General features: G+C 41.9%; 1 protein-coding gene across 2 annotated transcripts in view; it reads left to right on the top strand.

The window, feature by feature from the left end:
- PHEX (phosphate regulating endopeptidase X-linked) overlaps nt 1–20,910 on the top strand; it is a 169,103-nt gene that overhangs the window by 36,983 nt on the left and 111,210 nt on the right. For both annotated transcript variants that reach the window (XM_024569898.2, XM_045203239.2), the window contains exons 4-9: nt 1,804–1,890; nt 2,939–3,165; nt 9,319–9,387; nt 11,833–11,949; nt 15,494–15,577; nt 16,748–16,893. In XM_024569898.2, coding sequence (XP_024425666.2) covers nt 1,804–1,890; nt 2,939–3,165; nt 9,319–9,387; nt 11,833–11,949; nt 15,494–15,577; nt 16,748–16,893 — 730 coding nt within the window. The remainder of the gene's footprint in view (nt 1–1,803; nt 1,891–2,938; nt 3,166–9,318; nt 9,388–11,832; nt 11,950–15,493; nt 15,578–16,747; nt 16,894–20,910) is intronic.

The raw sequence follows: 20,910 nt of genomic DNA, 5'->3' as shown, positions 1-20,910 counted from the left end.
GGACGCATCACTGTCTGCATATCAATGCTCTCCTGCCTGCTTGGGTATGAAGAGAAAAAGAGGACAAGGGAAAGGGTAAGACAAATAACCTGTGGTAGCTGAATTTTTTTCTTAAAGCCAAATTCTGGTGCAGAAGCTAGAATTTTGGCATGTATAAATTGTTGATATTTAGCATGGTTAGCATTTTGGGATTACCCTACTTAGCATATACAAGTCCTCTTTTTTCCTCCTTGTGATACAGAATACCTCAGTGTACACGCAGGTAGGTATTTCACACTTTGAGTTGTTTTGCTGCCGTGGCTTGTCAGGGCCTGCATGTTTGCAGCCTGTGGAATGTTTATAGCATTGGAATAATACCGCATTTCTAAATGAAATTTGGATTGTTTACTTCCAAATGTGTCTCCCTGACAATCCAATCAGTGACTGTGGAAGCAATATGGTGGAAAGGCACATGATCTGATTTGAATAGAAATATATGTGGATATTGTTATAGAGCTTTCTGTTTCTTAAAAAAAATTCCATTCTTTATCCTTGGAGGTAGTTGTCCTACTTTTATTTCTGTGTAATACACAAGAAATAAGCACTACACACAATTTTAAAGAATAGAAAATGCCCACATCCAACTGAATTTATTTTATTTGAATCTAGTTACATAGACTTGTTGGACGTACAGGTACTTTAAAAAGCTGGACGGGAACTCTGGATTGCATTTTGTTGTGGAAATACAGAACTTGTAGTTTAGAAGTCAGTTCCTCTTCAGAGACTGTGTCATTATTTCCTAATTTGATTAGCACTGTACATTGTGTTTTGAAGCCATTCTGCGTATTGTAGGAGCATCTGTTGTATCGTCGTTTGGAGGCTGCTGGGTTGTTTCAGAAATAACCCCAAATGCCTTCACAACAAGAGATATAGCGCGACGGAGGCAGTACCACGGTGCTGCACAGGAATACTTTGTCTTGGCCTCCTGCTGGTAATTCAGTCCTCTCCAGTATTATAACCAAAGTGGTCTTTTGGGGGGAGGGTGGTTTTAACTGAAGTTTGGCTTTCCTCTTTCCTTATTTAATGAAGTGGTGATAGCTGTCATTTTCCACCTTCAAACAATAGCATCAGTGACTTTTATAAATAGAAATCATTTTCCAGGCAGGCTTAGGTCTATGCTGGCGACCGTTTTATACACATGGCCTCATTTAAATGGTCAGGACTTCAAATGTGTAAATGGCAAGTTTTCAGGCAATCTGGATAGGCTTCCCAGTCTCGCCTCTACATTTCCTGTCTAAACAACTTCTTCCATGTCCACAGCATGTTTATGCAACATTGAATAAAACTTCTAATGGGAAATTTCTTCCAGGTGACCTTCCTGAGAGGCTTGGCTGTGAAGAAATCTTAAGAAATCCGACCCTGATGAAATTGCCTCCGTTGAGACTATTACTCGGTGCAGAAAACAAGGAACAGAATTCAGTTATTTTTGGTTCTTGAATAAATGAATTCTGTTTCCTTTCGTGTAGGTGGCAGAAAACGTTAACCCCTGCAGAAGGTCCAGTCTCAGCTGGAAATTGAACTTTTGGTTTCTTTGAGTTAGGAGAACCTTTGAGAAAAGAATGGTAAATTGCTTTTATTTGAACTTCAAGCAACTTGGAATCGTTCAGCTGTCTGCATATCTTTTATAGATGTGTCTTTTCTAGGGTTGCCTGTCTTTACCTTTAATTTGCTGAGGGCTGGAGGCTGAGGCTGTGACTATCAATGCCCTCCAACTCAGCACCACATGTGGGTGGATACTAATGAATCCTTTCTTAACCTTCCTAGCACTTTTGGAGAAATCGATCAGTAGAAGGAGGGACATCGAAGCCATCCAGAAAGCCAAAATCCTTTATTCATCTTGCATGAATGAGAGTGAGTAATAAAGAAAAATAAATAACATATTCACCACCCTTATTCTTGGGAGTTCTTTTAATGTTTAAAGACATTGTTTAAGGAAAATGAGAACTAAGAATCCTGTTAATGTTTAAAGGTTTTGTTTAGGGAAAGGAACAGCTTTTAAAAACTGGATTTTGACTAGCCCTGTCTTAATGTTTTCTTGCTTGCTTGGTCGAGAAAATAGTTCTATTTCTATGGCATGGCTTCTTTTGGGTATCACTTACTCCATGAGAAACTTGGGTAGAGTCAGAAAGACAAACCCCACCTTTGTGGTGCAGAAACCAGAATCCAAAGACCAGGTGTGGTCTGAGAAGGAGCCTGGGAAGGAGGGCCCGTGGGAGTGTTACTATGTCCCCAGTTGACCTACTGAGGCCTAGAGAAATCCAGATTCCCAGGAAGGCCAGTCTCCTTCTGCTTCTCCACCAGCCTAATACTCATTTTTGTTGGGTGTCTTAGGTATGTCTCAGTATCTTGGGTCTGATTTGAGTTAAAAGAGACACGTCCTTTTACTTGGTCCACTTTCTCAAGGCCATTGCAGGAAGAAGCCAGTGCCTCTCTATTGGCTTGTTTAGGCCTTGGGGTATTATTTTGTTAGCTAGAAGAGGGCAGTAAAAGATGATGAAAGAATCTGAGGCATTAATTCACTTTTATTGGGGAGTGATTGGTTTTATTGAGCAGTTTCCTTTAGCTAGGGTTGTTCCTTAGTCTTGCAGAGTATTACCAGCCGAACATCGCTCATTGCCTGGGGTCAGTGTAGTGAGCCTATCTTTTATTGTAGGGAACATCCAGCAGGTTCCCTAGTTCGCTCTCCTGGCGAGAACACCAGCTTTAGACAGTTACATTGCAGTGTGACTCATAGGTGGCTCTGTGCCTGTTTATGCCCAGCCCTCTGCACCTCTCTGTAACAGCTGAAATGTTAAGTTGGGGCCTTACAGGAATTTTCTCTTGGTAAGATACCCTCACATTCTACTTCAGTGATCCAGTTTGCAATTCTAACTCTCCCTTCATATTTTCTCCCTTTCAGAAGCAATTGAAAAAGCAGATGCCAAGCCATTGCTACACATCCTGCGGCATTCACCTTTTCGCTGGCCTGTGCTCGAGTCTAATATTGGTCCGGAAGGGGTTTGGTCAGAGAGAAAGTTCAGCCTTCTGCACACACTTGCAACGTTTCGTGGTCAATACAGCAATTCTGTGTTCATCCGTTTGTATGTGTCCCCTGATGACAAGGCATCCAATGAACACATCTTGAAGGTATAGTGGGGACGCTGCCACCTTGTTCCTTCAGTCATTGCTGACTCTGAGCTCTCACCCACCTTTTAGTGGGAAATTGAACCAGTCTTGGCATGTCCCTACCTCCTGGTTGCCCCATTTCTCAGCCTCCATCTTGGGGGCTTGGAGACCCTCCCATCATCAAGTATCTGTTTCTAAAAAGAAACCCACTGTCCCAGCCTTGGTTGCCCCTTCAAGTGCGCTTTTCTGCTGCTGGGGCCCCGGGCCTCTCATTCCCTTTCAGATCCTGCCACCGGTCCCTCTGCTCAGTAGAAACTTTAGCTTCTTTGTGCTCTATGAGAAGTCTCTCTTACCCCAAACTCTCCTCCCTCAGTGCACTTAGACTTCCTTTTCCCCTGTGGCAACATGGCACAGGGTTTGTCACAGGCTTAAATAGAAACATGCAGGAAACGACAGAAGTTGATGCCCGAAACCACACCTTGTTACGTGTGTTTGGGTTTATTTTATGTAAAGAGATAACAAGAATGAGGATTTAAGGGACAGTAAAAGACTTAAATATAAGTGTTACTGAAACAGCGACTTAAAGTCATCATCACTCTGGCCTATATTTGTGTGACTCATAGCAAAATCCATAAGGATGACAAGGAGAGACTCTTTTGGAAATGACAGTTTTCTAATTTCTCTGTCTTTCCTTTTGCTATATCATAATTTGTCAGATGTTTCTTTTTGTATTACTATTTTGTTTCCTGAGGTTTATCGCAGTTGGAGAAAAAAAATATTCGTAATTCAGTTCAATGTGTTTGGTTTCCTAAACACATTTTACTTTCAACCTGCAATATTCAGATGCAAGGATTTAAAAAAACCTCAAATAACACAGTGTCCTAATGTTGGCCCCTTGAGAAAGTCATTTTTCTCAAGACTTTGTATGTTTCTAATGAGATTTAGTTGACAGACCTTATTCAATCTGTTTGGTGTATTTAAAATGTTCCCTAGAAACCATAACAATTTGAAGGTTTAAAAAAGTCTGGTAACTTCATTTGAATCATTGAGACTTTTATAATAAGTGGATTAAACTTCATTTCATCAGAGGGAAGCTTTGGCTTTCTTAATATTGTCTACACAGTTTCCCTTCCTATGAGACTGAAGATCAAAAGATTCTCCAAGTGGTCCAAATCTAATTGAAAGCCAAAGCATCTTAATCATAATATTGTGTTCTGTGGTCCTGCCTTACTTAATTTTTGGAAGAAATGGTGGTACATTGGGAATTGCGTTATGATGAAGCCAGGCTGGTTTGTGACTTGGGGTTTGGGGCCAATTAGAGAAGAAAATTGAACACAATAATTTGAGGATTTTAGGAACACATGGACAAAATAGATGTTATGAAAATATCTTTTTTCCTCTTGAAACTAAAACAATATTTTTCCTCGAATTTTTCATAACACTGCTAACTCTTTTTTTAAAAGAGATTTTATTTATTTATTTTTAGAGAGAGGGGAAGGGAAGGAGAAAGAGAGAGAGAGAAACATCAATGTGTGGTTGCCTCCCGCACGCCCCATGCTGGGGACCTGGTCTGCAACCCAGGCATGTGCCCTGACTGGGAATTGAACCTGTAACCCTTTGGTTCACAGTCCAATGCCCAATCCACTGAGCCAGGGCACATTGCTAACTCTTAACTTGGCCTTTGTAGAATTTGTTGTGTATGAAGGGGATTTTCATGGAAAACTATGATCCTATACAGATTTTAAGTATTAAGAAAGAAAATATTTGAGATTACATTAAGATGAATAAGAAAGTAGAGATAGATCAAAGCAATATAACATTGTATAAACTAATGGTATGGGAATGTAATTAATTTTTTCATTAACATGCTACTAAATTTTGATTTGTTATTTAGATTTTATATACTGTTAATTTGACTTTTTTTTTTTTTTTTTTTACTCAGGAGCTAACTTTATTTTTACATACTTCTTTTAAAAATATTTTTCAATTACAGTTTACATTCAATAATATTTTGTATGAGTTTAGGTATACAGCATAATGGTTAGATAATCATATACTTTCCAAAGTTCCTCCCCACCCCAATATTTCCAGTACCCCACCTGGCACCATACATAGCTATTATAATATCGACTATATTCCCTATGCTGTATTTTACACCCCCGTGACTATATTGTAACTACCAATTTGTACTTCTTTTTTTATTATTATTATTTTTTTATTTTTTATTTTTTTTAAATATATTTATTGATTATGCTATTACAGTTGTCCCATTTCCCCCCCCCCCCACTCCACTCCATCCTGCCCACCCCCCTCCCTCCCACATTCCCCCCCTATAGTTCATGTCCATAGGTCATACTTGTAAGTTCTTTGGCTTCTACATTTCCTACACTATTTTTACCCTCCCCCTGTCTATTTTCCACCTATCATCTATGCTACTTATTCTCTGTACCTTTCCCCCTCTCTCCCCCTCCCACTCCCTTAATGACAACCCTCATGTTCTAGTTGTTTGCCTAGTTTGCTCTCGTTTTTGTTTTATGTGTGGCCGTTAATAACTGTGAGTTTGCTGTCATTTTTACTGTTCCTATTTTTGATCTTCTTTTTCTTAGGTAACTCCCTTTAACATTTCATATAATAAGGGCTTGGTGATGATGAACTTCTTTAACTTGACCTTATCTGAGAAGCACTTTATCTTCCCTTCCATTCTAAGTGATAGCTTTGCTGGATACAGTAATCTTGGATGTAGGTCCTTGCATTTAATCTTGGGTAATGTAATTATGATGTGCCTTGGCGTGTTCCTCCTTGGGTCCAGCTTCTTTGGGACTCTCTGAGCTTCCTGGACTTCCCGGAAGTCTATTTCCTTTGCCAGATTAGGGAAGTTCTCCTTCATTATTTGTTCAAATAAGTTTTCAATTTTTTGTTCTTCCTCTTCTCCTTCTGGCACCCCTATAATTCGGATGTTGGAACGTTTCAAGGCGTCCAGGAGGTTCCTAAGCCTCTCCTCATTTTTCCAAGTTCTTGTTTCTTCATTCTTTTCTGGTTGGATGTTTGTTTCTTCCTTCTGGTCCACACCATTGATTTGAGTCCCAGTTTCCTTCTCATCACTATTGGTTCCCTGTACATTTTCCTTTGTTTCTCTTAGCATAGGCTTCATTTTTTCATCTGTTTTTCAAATAGATTCAACCAAGTCTGTGAGCATATTGATAACCAGTGCTTTGAACTGTGCATCCGATAGGTTGGCTATCTCTTCCTTGCTTAGTTGTATTTTTTCTGGAGCTTTGAAGTGTTCTGTCATTTGGGCCATTTTTTTTTTATTTGTCTTGGCGCGTCTGTTACTTTAAGGGGCGGAGCCTTAGGTGTTCACCAGGGCGGGGTAATGCTGGTGGCTGTGCTGTGACCCTGTACATGGGGGAGGGGCCGAGTGGGAGCAATGGCGCCGCCTCACTCTCCTCCGGACTTCAACCTTTCACTGTGCTACCCGCAATCAAACTGGGCCCCTCTGGTGCTGGTTCCCGAGTAAGTGGGCCTGTGCACACTCTAGGCCCCTGTGGGTCTCTCCAACAACCTCTCCTGTGAGGCTGGGAGTGTCTCCTGCTGCCGCCCCAACCCCCACGGGCGTTTTCAATCAGAGGTTTGAGGCTTTATTTCCCTGAGCTGGAGCCCTGGGTTATGCGGTTTGCTTCGCTCCCTGCCATTTGTCGGGTTTATCTGTGGGCGAATGTGGTGCCGCGGGGTGCTACCCGCTGCTCTGCCTGCCCCACTCTCCGCCACTCTGAGTCCGGCCCTCTGGGTTTATCTGCGCAGATGTGGGGCCGCAGGGCCTGCTAGTGCTCGGACTGCCTGCGCCATTTGTCCCACACTCCGCCAGTCTCAGTCCCGCCACAGCCATGCGAGTCCTCTCCACCCCGGTGCCCGTCTCCGCCCCTCCTACCAGTCTGGATGAATGGTTATTTTCTATTTTCTTGGTGTTGGTCCCCCTTGTTGTTCGATTCTCTGTCAGTTCTGGTTGTGCGAGGAGGCGCAGTGTGTCTACCTACGCCGCCATCTTGGTTCTCCCTAATTTGACTTTTTAATGTGTGAATCAGATTTAAATGAGAAAATCTGCTGTTGTAATCCACTTTATTGAGCCTTGAGGCAGTTGTTGATATCCAAGAAAAAAAAAACGATAGATTTAGAGAAAGATCTTTTTAAAATTTCATTTTAAAATATACATGCAGTTAAATTCAGTTTTTGTGGTGCATGTGTCTATAAGTTGTGACAAATGCACAGCCGTCACCACCATAATCAAGAAACAGAAGAGTTCCATCACCCTCCAAAATTGCCTTGTGTTACCCCTTTGTAGTCATCCCATTGCCCATCCCCAAACCCTATGTGCTGTCCCTGTGGTTTTGCCTCTTCCAGAAAGTGATAAAAATTCTCCTGTTATGGCATGTATGAGAGGTATATTCCCTTTTATGGCCAAGTAGTATTCCATTGTGTATCACAGTTGGTTTATCCATTCACCAGTTGAAGAACTATTGGGTTGTGTCCAGTTTTTGGTGATTATGAATAACATTACATGCAGGTTTTTGTGTGGGCATTAAGTTTTCCTTTCTCTTGGGTAAATACCTAGGAGGGGGATTGCTGAGTCATCTGTAGGTGTATGTTTAACTTTATAAGAAACTGTCAATTGGTTTCCAAAGGGGCTTTGCTATTTTGCATTTCCACCAACAATGTCCGAGTGATCCAGGTTTTCTGAATCCTCACTCACACTTGGTGTTATCTTTTTTTTTTCCATTCTAATAGATGGGTAGTTGTGTTTATTGTTGATTTAATTTATATCATCCTAACGACCAGTGATGTTGAGCATCTGTTCATGTGCTTATTTTCTGTCTGCATATCTTCATGGGTGAAGTGTGTGTTCAGATCTTTTGCCCACTTTTAAATTGGGTTGTGGTTTTCTTGTTGAGTTTTGAGAGGGGTCTTTATATATTCTGGATATAAATCCTTTGTCATATACAGGATGGGGCAAAAGTACAATAGGTTTACAGTTGTAAGTATGCAAAACAGAGTTTATTCTTGTATTATTATTTATTGATGATTCTATTTCCATATGAACAACTGTAAACCTACTTTTGCCCAATCCTGTAGGTGAGTTTTCAAATACTCTCACCCTGTCTGTAGCTTGTTTTGTCATTTTCTTTCTCACAGCAAAAGTTTTTAATATTGATGATATCCCATTTATTTTTTTTGTTGATGGATTATGATTTTGGTGTCATGTTTAAGAACTCTTTGTCTAACCTCAGGTCACAAGATTTCCCTTATGTTTTGTTCTAGAAATTTTATAGTTTTTAGGTTTTACATTTAGGTCTGTGATCCATTTTGAATTAATTTTTGTACAAGGTGTGAGCTATGGGTAGAGGTTCATTTTTTCATACATGGATGTCCCGTTGTTTTAGCACATTCCTTGAAACAATTATCTTCTTCCTTTTGACTGTCTTTAAAGTGCTGAAAGTTTTAATTCACAAAATGATGCTATACTTTTCCATGAAAATCCTAGTTATTTTTTGTTGTCTATTATTTGTATTTTTATCACTTATCCTAAGCTTTCCAGAGAGGGTTCTAAAATTTGCTAAGATTTCTCAAAATTATCATTTGATTCCTTTCAAATAAAATAAGTCAATGCAACACACTATTTTTGGGGTGGGGAAGTGGACAATCTCATTAATCAGTTCCATCCAGATTGGCATTTTGCAGAACACTGCAGTGAGGGGAGTACTGGATCTGGCTACAGGAGACAGCAATTCTCGTCTGAGCTCTGCCCAGCCGTGTTACTGTGGCAGAGTCCCATCACTCCTCTGGCTTTTGTTTCTCCACCCATCAAATAAGGGGGAAAACCAGTTAAACTCCAAAAACAGACCTATTCCCACTCCAAAAGCTTTGATGCTATTTAGTGCTGACAGAACCTTGAACGGGTTAGAAACCATGAATTGGGGAAGCAGAGACAGGTCTGTGATACTTGATAATATCTATCATTGCTGAAGTGCCTATTTACATGTAGCTCTGAGTGTATTGAGTTGTTTTTGTAGTGGTAACACAGCCTCAAAATATGACTGGGATGCAGATCTCATGACTCTCGTTAACATGGCACATGAGAATTGACAGTGTAAGCAAAATACTTTGTTTTTATTTCAACAGCTGGACCAAGCAACGCTCTCCCTAGCTGTGAGGGAAGACTACCTTGATAATAGCACAGAAGCCAAGTCTGTAAGTTTTACTCATATTCAACTCTGCACCTTGTCAGGCTGTTGTTGGGTTCATAAGTTGTTCAAGAATTCCTGCCCCTTTACTGAAAATGAGCAGCGTGGCTATTTGATGACCATATTCCCAGTACAGGGAGCAAAGGTCTGTTACTTAGACAGGAAAATGGCGCTCCCTCTTTTCTGGAAGTCTGGGCATCAAGGCTGTATGAGTGCCTGTGCTCAGTGCCCTCAAGATCGAGCTGGGGAGAGAGCATTTCCAAATGAAGTAACCGAGAAATGAGCTCGCAGCCATCCCTCAGAAGTGCAGAGAGCTCACTGCACATCACAGAAGTAATGTTTGGGGAGGGATACCCAGTCACCCAATGTTTCTCAAATCGTACTGCTTAAGAATCACCTGGGAAGCTTCTCTTAAATGTCTGATTCTTGGCTCACAGCCCCGGAGAGTCTGCTTTAGTAAACTTCAAGTGGGACCCAGGAATCTGTTTTCTTAAGAGATGACCCAGATTAATGAGAACCAGATGGGGTCAGTGGCATTAGATTTCTTGGGTTGACTTGGAAACCTAGATTTTTATTAGATTACACCTGGTTCATTCCTGACACCTTGAATTCATTTTGGAAACTTCGTTGAACTCCCAAAGGAGCCTCAGACCCAGGGTCCCCTTGACCAGGGAGCGCTCTGGTTTCTGGCCTAGGCTGAGAATGCAGAAACTTAGACTGGGAAGTGCTGGCTCACAATGTGAGTCCCTGTTCCTTTGCTGATACTAAAGCCTAGAAGGCTCTGGAGGGCAGGAAGGCAATTTTGGCCAAGGACAGTCATCAAAGAAGGTTGGCAAGTGTTCCTTCTTGCAAGTGGATGGAATGAACTTTTGTTAATCTGGGGGCACCTCTGTTTCTGCTGAGGTCACCACCCTATCAGCAACCAGGCTTGAAATGGTCTTCCTTTATAACCAACCAGTCAAGTCCCGTGGATTCTACCTTCAAAATCTCTCTTCCACCTGGTCTCCCCTCTCTATTCTTACAGCTCTAGGTCAGGTCCATGGTTATTCTTAGCTTGATTATAGCAGATAGCCTTTTAATTGTTACCTCCTTTCCTACATTCCCTTCATCACCTCCACAGTACCACTTGATAAAATCTCTTCTCAAAGTGCAGCTCCCATCATGCTTTTGCTCACAAGCTAGGATCTACACACCTTAGAGGGAGTTCATGTATTTATTCTTCCCCTAACAAAGGCAGCTCATACACCTCATAGGAGGTCTCCTTACTGCTCCTGAACCTGTCTTCTTCAAACACAGTGTCCCCGATTTCTCCAGGCTGTAATTCTTCTCCAGCTCTTGAGTGTTCTAGCACTCAGCAGCTTTATTAAGGAAATTATTTTGGTATCTCTAATGTTACAGTTAGTAATTACATGTTTATCTCCCTCACACACTGAGAACCAGATCACACACTGGGAAATCAGACTTAAGCATTATTTAATTTTCCATCTGTACCCCCTCTCCCAAATGCACATAATGCCTAGCAAGACATCTTGCACATGTATTGATTTATTAAATATTCTTTAAATCTAACTGGGAATTGGAAAGCATTGTTTCTAATTACGTGTATTTGCAAAGCTTGCTCACTGATTCAACAAGTATTTTTTAAGGGCCTGCTATATGCCAAGCACAGTATATGTCCCAAGGTGATTAACACAGTCAGAATAGCTTACAGAATCAAGGTGTGTGTCAGGAAATCTCATTCCTATAGCTGAGATTATTTAATACCTGGTATATGTAGTTCTTACAAGTATATCTGAAAGGAGTGGTGACTGCCAATGAGATTCCTCACTTCCCACAAAATAAGGCTCTCCCCTCCCTCCAGTGACATAGGAATATCATGGAAATGGGTTTATGAACATGCAAGGAGGAAAGTTTATATTTGCTATTTGCTCAGTTTCACTTCATCATTCTCTCATCTCTCCCTTCTTTTTTCCCTGAGGTGGTGAGGAGAACTTTGTAAAAACTACACAAAACTGAAAAGACATGAGGCTGCAGTTGCTGGTCTTTCATTTTTTAGTTACACTGCCTGCTTTTAGCAACAGCTTTTTCCAATTATTTTACTAAAGCCTCTCTTGCCTGGGAAAAGCAGCCTGACCTTTAACTTTCTATTCCGAGCGCGTGTGGAGATGTTTCACATATCCATAATGCCGGTTGCCACAAAACTAGTTCTCTTGATTCTTGGTGGCTGGACATCTCTGTCTGTCATGGAAACAGTATCCAAGTAGCTGTCACTCCTCTCTCTCCCCAAGTGGTACCTGAGTGGTTGGTATTGCATCCTGCTTGTACCATACCTTGAGTACAGGTGAAGATAAAGGGCATGTATTTCCACCTGCTGCTTCTGCTTCCCTCTGTCCCTGAAACATACTTCCTAATAGATTGTTGTCATGGTCACTTACTTCTTTATCTTTTACAGTATCGGGATGCCCTTTACAAGTTCATGGTGGATACTGCTGTACTTTTGGGAGCTAATAGCTCCCGAGCAGAGCATGACATGAAGTCGGTGCTTAGATTAGAAATTAAGATAGCTGAGGTAAGACAATATAAAACCTATTTTTTTCTTTTTCTTATTTTAAAGAAAAAAAATATATAAAATGGCATTCTGTGACATTGTCCTTTGGGTCCAATGTAGAACTCAGGGAAGTAATGGGATGAAGAACCATGACAGAAAGAAGAGCTCTTTATTCCTTTAGCCTCCCTGCTTGAAGCCCATTCAATGTCCTTATACTGCTCAGCTATGGCCAAAGACCCTCTGACTATGTTTTCCAAGAGAAATTCCTGTGTGGCTCCAATAGAAGAATAGATACAAGGGGGTACCCCCACAAAAAATCCAAAATTGTCTCCTGGAGAGTGGGCCCCTTGTAGTACAGGCTTCCCCCACTAGGTGAGTGTTCTAGGAACCTATCTGAATCAGTGTACCAGCTAGCATTGTTGTGAGAGGCTGAGTTTGGCTTCAGTGAATTTTTTTTAAGACTCTTTAAACACATTTGCCTATTTTACGACGGTGATTTACGAATACACCTGCCCACACCGCACTGAGTGTTCAGCAGTTTTTGACCAAAAACAGTATGACTCCTCTGCCCCACCCTCCCTAATTAACCCATTCTGTCCTCAAGAAGTTTCTTTTTGTTTCCCTGGATGAAAAAAGTCCTAAAAAGGAAACATTTTGCCAATGTGGAAGAGGTGAAACAAAAAACAGCAGAAACACTAAAAGGCATCAAAATGGACTAGTTCAAAAACTGTCCTGAGCAGTGGAAAAATGTCTTGACAGGTGTATTACATCAGATGAAGAGTACTTTGAAAGTGATGGAAGTTTAAACATGTAAGAAGAAGTATACAATTTTGAATAAATAAATTCCAGTTTTCTTGGGTCCCCCTTTGTATTTAATGAATCCTTATTGATTTGGTTTGAGTGGAAGGTAATTTTTAATCTATTCTACTCTTTCCAGGGGTGTCCAACCTTTTTGTGTCTCTGGGCCACACTGGAAGAAGAAGAGTTGTCTTGGGCCACACGTTAAATACACAAACACTAATGAAAACTGATGAGCAAAAAAAAAAAAAAAGGTTTCAAGTAGATTTATGATCTCGTGTTGAGCCGCATTTATAGCCATCCTGGGCCGCATGTGGTTCGTGCATCTCGGGTTGGACACCCCTGCTCCCCATTCCCACTCAGGGTCAGTCTGACCTATGATACAGACTTAGGGAAGGCTTTCCACCCATACTGTATACGCAGTTAGATGTATAAAGTGTATAGGGAGCATGCTGGTGAGCATTTTTACCTGCCTTTCTGGTGCTACTTTGTACCCAACCCTGTTTTATATTTTTTCTTGCCCCACTTTAATGAATTTCATTTTACCATATACTGTGTTCTGTGTAAGTCACCTTAACTTCTCTCAGGCTAAATGGTGGAGACAAAAAGATACAAGAACAAAGTTGAGGGAGAATGAGAGATCCTAAATGGTTTGCTTTGTTTGTAGAGTAACTTCTTTTTCTGGAAGAACCAAAATGTAAAATCCCTATATATTCCCAGGACCAGAGAGAACAAATGTAGTGAGATCTGCATGTCAGGATACCTTGTAGTGAAAAGAAAAAGAACTTTTGTCAAGAAATACTTGTATATGGGTTGGTAGTCTTCTCTAAGAAGTTGGTAAAAACGCTAAAGTGCCTGTGAGTCCCAGTGTTGCCGGTTTTGTGTTTGGTGAAGTGGTGGTGGGGTGTTGCAGGGTGGAGTTGGAGTGATGGATGAGCACGAGGAGGAATTAGTCTCTCCCTCAGTAGCAGCGATGTATGCGTGTACCTCTCTCCACAGTTTTACTTGCAGCACAAAAAGTGTATTCCTTGCATGTCACCTCTGAAGACTGTGAAGACCACTGCAGATGTTCTGGAGCCAAAGTCTATACCTCTTAAGCCATGTGCGAAGGCTGTCTGGACACCCTTTTGCAGACAGAGAGGATACCCAGAGCTCTAATTCAGACTGAAGCTCTGATGCATGGGGGAAGACCTTGCCCTGAGCCTGGGATTTAGACCAAAAAGGGAACTAAAAACAGCTGGGCTGAGGCAAGACTGGGAATTGTCAAGAGGCTAAATGAAGTGACAAATCCACAGGGTGGGGAGAAGCAGCTGGCAGAGAGCTGACAACAGCTTTGAGGCCAAAGGGCTCCAACCTGGGGCTGCAAGCCTCAGTAGAGGGAGGAGTGGACAGCCTCTGAGGCAATGATTCAAACAAAGCCAGGAAGATGTTTGTAAGATACAGGAATTCTCTCCCTTGGAGGGTGAGGAGGGAGAAGCTAAGGGCACTGAAGCATTTAGAAAGAGAGGGGGAAGATGTCTGCCACTCAGCCCTCTGTGAGTTTGCCTTGAAGATCCATGGTACGTGAATTTTTGGCCTCTTAGTAATGCTCACCTCTGTTACACCCCGGGTCACCGGGGCCATTCAAAATTGCACATAGTCCTACAGAAACTTCTGAAGCTTCCCTGGGGAGGCAGGACAACCTAACTAAACACAAATGAAGTCATTGTAAATTCAGCCATGGAAGCATTTAACCAGTCCCAGCTAGAGAGATGTGTGCACCAAGAGAGATCTTATTGATGGAGTGGCCCTTGTGATCGGAGCCAAGTGGAGTTTAATGAAAAGGCTTGACAGAGGAAATGAGCCTTGTCTTTAATCATAGTTCAAACCCTGGGTGTGGTGATGCTGGATGAGGGTGCAAGGGTAGGAGAGTCCTGTGGGAAGTGGTAGGTGGCAAGTTTAATGGAAGAGAATCAGATGATGTGATTCAGGGCTGGATATGGGGAGCTAATAAAGCCTGTCTGTGGAAGTGATTAAGATAGCCCACGAGAAAGATGATCACTGCTGCCCTTCCTAGGTTAGATACAACATGACAGAGGCTAGAAGCTTCAGTTTGTTTTGGTGTTGGCAAAATGGCCATCGGCAGGCATATTGGGAATGGAAGGAGTGTGGAGAGTTAGGGCTGGAGATGCAGACTTGGAATTGTGTGTGTGGATGGTGACTGAACCCACACCCCCAGCAGTGGGGCCAGGGGACTCTCAAGGCCAGAGAAAGCAGAGGGAAGATGAGAAGTGAGAGAATGAGCTGTTGACAGAATGACCGCAGGTGGGACTGGTGTCCAGATAGGCTAGTGTTGTTCAGTGAAAATGCGGCCCCAGGGATGAAGGATTGGCTGTGGTTCATGAAACCCTGAGGTCATCATCTGGACACCACAGGTGAAGGTGGGAGGTTTGTCTCAATCGACTAACCTCAGTTTGGCTGTCAAAACTAGGCCGATAATAGGTGTTATCCATCCACAGTGTAAATGAGGAAGGGATTCTGGGTAGTTATTTTTGTGCTGAGGACAATGTTTCACACTGAACAGGCCAGGGAAGTTTCTTTTTATTTTCTTAATCTTAATTTTGCCTAAACTGATGTCTTTTTTTTCTCTCCCCCAAGTTCAGCACCACACCAAACTCTTGAAAAACCGTATGATACCGTGTAGATGTTTTGGCACATGTGGTATAGAAAGTGTCGTGCAGTAAGAAATGGTTCCTTTGAAAAAGTAACCAAAATCTCCTTCCAACAGATAATGATTCCACACGAAAACCGAACCAGTGACGCGATGTACAACAAAATGAACATTTCCGAACTGAGTGCTATGATTCCCCAGGTTGGTGAAAACAATCCAGGGATTGTTGTTTTTTTTTTTTTTTTTTTTTTTAACGACTGATTGTATTTCATCTGTGTGTAAATTTCTGCCTTGTAAAACCTACTGTCCATCCTCTCGGTTATCATCATCTTTGTCCATTATCACAGAAAGTATCCACCGTCTGTGCGTCATGATGCCTTCTGCTATAAGGGACAGAAAACCTTCCAAGACAGCTTAAAAACTTACAGCTCGTTTTGTTATATGACCAAAGCCCAGACATAGGTGGAGATTGGTGTTGCTTTAACTGTTTAACAATGTTGTCAAAGACCCAAGTTGTTTATTTCCGCTGTACTATCTTTAGTGCGTTGGCTGTTTGACTTCACGTTTGAAGACGCAGGCTTGCAGTGTGCCTACCACAGGTCCATATATTACAGCTGCCAGTAGGGCAGGGAGAATGGGGAAGGGACAGTGATGGCCTTTCTAGAATATCCCCAGATGTCTTCCTCTTATTTCTTATTGAATAGAATAGGGGCACGTGGCCATCCTTATCTACAGGGAAAGCTGGGCCAGTGAGTAATCGGTTTTCCATTCCAATAGTGGAGGCAGGCAAGGGAGAAGAAAAGGAGGTTGGAAATGACTTTTGGGGGAGCCAATGAAAATAAGATAATGATGCTCTGAAGAGGGGACACATTACTTTTTGTTGATGCTTTTTTCCCCTGTGTAAGAGAGGCTGTGCCAGAGGGAAGACCCGTAATGTCCTGGGGCATCTGTGTCTGTGTGAACTAGGCAGTGACTGAACACAGGAGCCAGGGAGAGGTCAGGGGGGAGAGGAGGGAGAATGCCAGAGAGAAGGAGGGGGGCAGAAGTGGAGCATGGAATGGAGGGGAGAGAGAATGAAGGAGAGGAGAGTCAAGGAAGGAGGGTGAGAGAGTGTAGGAGGGGCCAGCGGAGTGAGTGCACTTGCCGTCCATATGCAGATAGTACAGAACACATGTTCCATTTACGAGGCCAGCAGTAGGTCTGGGTGGCAGCACTTGGGCATTTACTGTATAAATTTGAGCAGTTGCATCTTTAATTATTTGGTCTGAAATCATAAGCAATGGATTATGTTTAACTGACTATATATTTATTTGCCTTGCTTGCCACATAGCAAAAGGAACTTTCACTCTGCTTTTTTCTCATTCTCTGCAGTTTGACTGGCTCGGCTACATCAAGAAGGTCATCGACGTCAGACTCTACCCTGACCTGAAAGACATCGGCCCCTCAGAGAATGTGGTGGTCCGCGTCCCTCAGTACTTTAAGGATCTGTTTAGGGTATTAGGCTCTGAGAGGAAGAAGTAAGAGCTTCCTTGTGTATTTTGCTGTGACTTCTGTTTTTTCCTTTTAAATTATAAGGCCTCCCCTCTCATGTCTTTTGGAAACTATTTTTAATGCAAGTTACATCAAAAGAGTATTGGGGAAAATCATGGTGCCTTTTGTGACAAATCAGCCAAAACCATTGTCTAGTATAATTTGCTTACTGCAATAACAGCACATGCGCAATGTTTTTGCCCTTATTTCTGGTCTTTCTCCATATTTTCCCTCTGAAAACCTAAGTTGTTAGTTTTGGGAAATAGTTATATAACAATGTTGTTTTCTGAAACTTCTATATAAACATCTTTCCCCCCCTAGTTTATTCTAGGTCTTTTGCTGCTTTTCTGTGGTTTCCTTTTAGCCAATAAGTCACTTTGTGGCAATAAAGGGAAGTACCTATATTGGAAAGACATAAGATCACTCTGAGAGCTGTAGAGAAATTGCACTGGTGAAACAACTTTAGGAGCTGACAGGTTTTTTTTATTTGAAAGAATGTTTTAGGATTTGTTGCTGTGCTACTTTGGCACTACAAAACAAAGAAATCCTAAAAATGGCCAGGAAAGAGAATTTTACATCTTCATGAAGCCCTTTAGGTTTGACTACAGGAAATCAAGCACAGAAAGGTCAGCTACTTTACAAAGACAAAGGCTGATCACCAGGCCATGATTAAAAACCATATTTTCTGAATAACAATAAAAAAAAACCACAACAAACCCAAACCATATTTTCTTATTTGGACTTGGCCAAGGCTATGTTGCCAGGAGTGATGTTTTAAACAAAGGTGCCTATGAAAGTCCTAGGAATAAAATTTATCATCCCTCCCCACTTGCAGAGACACAGACACCTGTGAAGAGCTGTTCTTTTTAAGATGGTATCTTTTTATGGAAAAAGCAGTATGTGTTCATTGAGGAAAGCATACAGAGCAGTATACATACAGAGAAGGGAGACAAGAAACAATAAATTCACTTAAAATTTTACCAAAGATAAGCAGTGATTCTTTGAAAATTCTCTAAGTGAACATTGAATCTAGAGGTAGATGGTGTTTGTGTGGCATAGAGCCTTGCTAATCAAACTGTGCTTCATGGACCAGCTGCCTGTGGTAAAATACAGATTCCAAGGCCCTCCCTTCATAGAAGCTGATGAAGTATTGGGTTGGCCAAAAAGTCTGTTTAGTTTTTCCCATCAAAGAAAAGACACATTTTTCATTTTCACCAATAACTTGATTGATTTCAATATTTTGAGTATGTTGGCTATCTCCCATGTGGTTTAATGTTGATTGTTCACAATTAATGTCTCGATTGGGCTATCAGCTTCAACTGGTCTACCCAACCATGGAGCATCGTCCAGTGAGAAATCTCTAGCACTAAACTTCTCAAACCACTTTTGACATGTTCAATCAGTCACAGTACCTTCTCCATACACCGCACAAATCTTTTTTTGTGTTTCAGTTGCATTTTTACCTTTCTTGAAATAATAAAGTATAACATGCCAAAAATGTTACTTATTTTCTTCTGTCTTCACCATTAAAATGGCTTCACAAAAATTCACCAATTTTGATAATTTTTAAAAAATGCACACTGATATGACAACTGTCACAATACAAGCTAACAAAATTGTTTCCAATGAAGTTAAAGACAACTAAGCACTAGTATAGCCATCTTATGGAAAAAACCAAATGAACTTTTTGGCCAACCCAATACCACCTAATTTGGTGTGAGGAGCAAGAATGGGAGGTGAGAGGCTGAGGAAAGATGGAGTCAAAGAGATTTTCTTCCTGGCAAGGCCTGGCCTAGGCTTTTGGAGGTCATCTGCATCAGAATTGTGTGTGTGTGTTTAGTAGTCTGGCCTAAAGCAAAACCTTGGAGATTTTGCCAAGTCTCTGTGATCCGTTTCATCTTCAGTTTCATTTTCATATAAAAGAAGCCCAGTGTACATTAAAGTGAGATGACTCTTGTTGGACAGATGTTTCTAGAGGCTTACCTGGAAAGTGTGCTGTTATGTGGACCTCTTACAGGGTTCAGCAATGCTGAGGGTGACTGAGGGCCTGGCTATTCAGTGTATGGCCCATGGAGAGCAGTGTAGGCCTTGCTTGAGACCCTGTTAGAAGAATCTCAGCCTCTGCCCCACACTCACTGAATCAGAATCTATAACTTAAAGAGCTCCCCAGGGGATTTATCCACATTAAAGTCTAAGAAGCACTGATCTGGGATTTAGAAAGTCCTGGTTTATGTGTGTGCAGAAAGATGGGGAGATGGAGTTTTCCTAGACCAGAGGTTCTCAAACTTGACAAGGATCAGAATCCCATGGAGGGCTTGTTAAAAAAGACTGCTGAGCCCCCACAGTTTCTGATTCAGCAGGTCTGGGGCGAGGCCCAGGAATTTTCTAACAAGTTCTCAGGTGATGCTGAAGTTGCTGGTCTGGGGACACAATTTGGGAACCAGTCCTAGGGATAGCTATGGGCCGCCTTTAGGAATTAGGAAGATTTCTTTGGCTTTGAGGGATTTTGAGAAGAAATTGTTTGGTTTACCTGAGGTAGTATGACTGAGAGGAGCAAGTGCAAACTCTGGAATCTGAAGACTCAAATGTTAGTCCCGGGTTTGACACATCCTTGGACATCCCTTGACCTCTGACCTTTGTTTTTTCATCTGAAAATGGAGATTATGATAACTACCCATAGCATTGTCGTGAGGGTCATAAAAGATACTGTATGACCCTTGAAATGCAATGCAAGTGTAAGCTGCCACTAACTGAGAACAAAGGGCAGCAAAAGCTTCTTCAACAACCTTCCTAGTCAGAGGCTTTCGGAAATGATTTCCTGTTGCTCTCATAGTAGTGGGTTCTCTTTTGATGCTTTGCTTTCCTCTCCTTTGTTTATTGTTATTTGGGGAAATTACCATACTGCTGAAAATGCTTTTTGGAAAAAAAAGATAGTATTTGTTATTTTCAAGGACTATTGCTGAAGATGGGTTTTTTTTTTTTGTTTTTTTTTTGGTGTGTCTGAGCATTAGGTAGCAGCTATTCAGTCACTATGGTCAGACCTGGCCCTGGTGTGGTAATATTAGCATTCTGAAGCTGTGTGCTCCCCGAGTTCCGTCAGGGTATGTATCACACACCGGAGCAGCTCGTCAGTGCCATTGCCTGACTGTGCGTGTTCCCCCCCAGTCCATCTCCTGGCTGCCCGAGGTCTTGTAATGCTGACATCTTGGTAATGCCTTGCCCATGAAGTCCTCACATGCTGTTCTTTCTTTGTACCTACAGATTTCCGCTAAGTGCCTTTGTCTCACTATTTGGGGGTTTCTGTGATTGGTCCGGAAATTTGTGCTGAATTAGAGGGATTTGTGCTTCACTGTGTAGAATTGGGAACAGCACACAGGCTTAGAGTTAGACACGCCTGGGTCTGGTCGCGCTTCCTTCGCTTATGACTCTGGTTCTCCAGCTTGGCTGATCATTGGGATTAGCTGGAGGGGTTGGAAAAACACTATTTATGCTGAGTTTACACCCTAGAGATTTTCATGTAATTGGTGTGGAGGGACCTGAATATAGGGACTTTTAAAACTCCCCAGGTGATTTTACTAAGTTGGAGACCCACTGACTATATAATCATTAGGAGTTACTTAATGGTTCGAGGCCTCAAATTTCTTTGTTTTTAAAATGGTACAATAACATCTCTCCTATAACAGTGCTGTGGGAGGTTCTAGATAATGCCAGCATGGTATGATTTCAAGGGAGTTGGAAAGGCTTACTCTTCTAAAACCCCAGGAAGCTTCCACCACCGTGCCTGTTCTACCACCATCAGGCCCCATCCTAACAATGTTCCCAGTTAATCTGGCTCATCACTGCCCCCTTGAGGAAATATCTTTTGAATTCACGTAATACATCTGCTGGCCATAGACCTTCTAATCCACACCCATGGATCCAGCATAGCCCTCCCACCCAGCAAACAGGATTTTAAGTTTGAAGAACACATACACCTTATGTTAGGACCAGCCTCTGCCCCGCTG

This window comes from Desmodus rotundus, chromosome X (genome assembly GCF_022682495.2).
Source record: "Desmodus rotundus isolate HL8 chromosome X, HLdesRot8A.1, whole genome shotgun sequence".
Lineage (NCBI taxonomy): Eukaryota > Metazoa > Chordata > Mammalia > Chiroptera > Phyllostomidae > Desmodus > Desmodus rotundus.
This window is presented reverse-complemented; position numbering and strand designations above follow the sequence as displayed.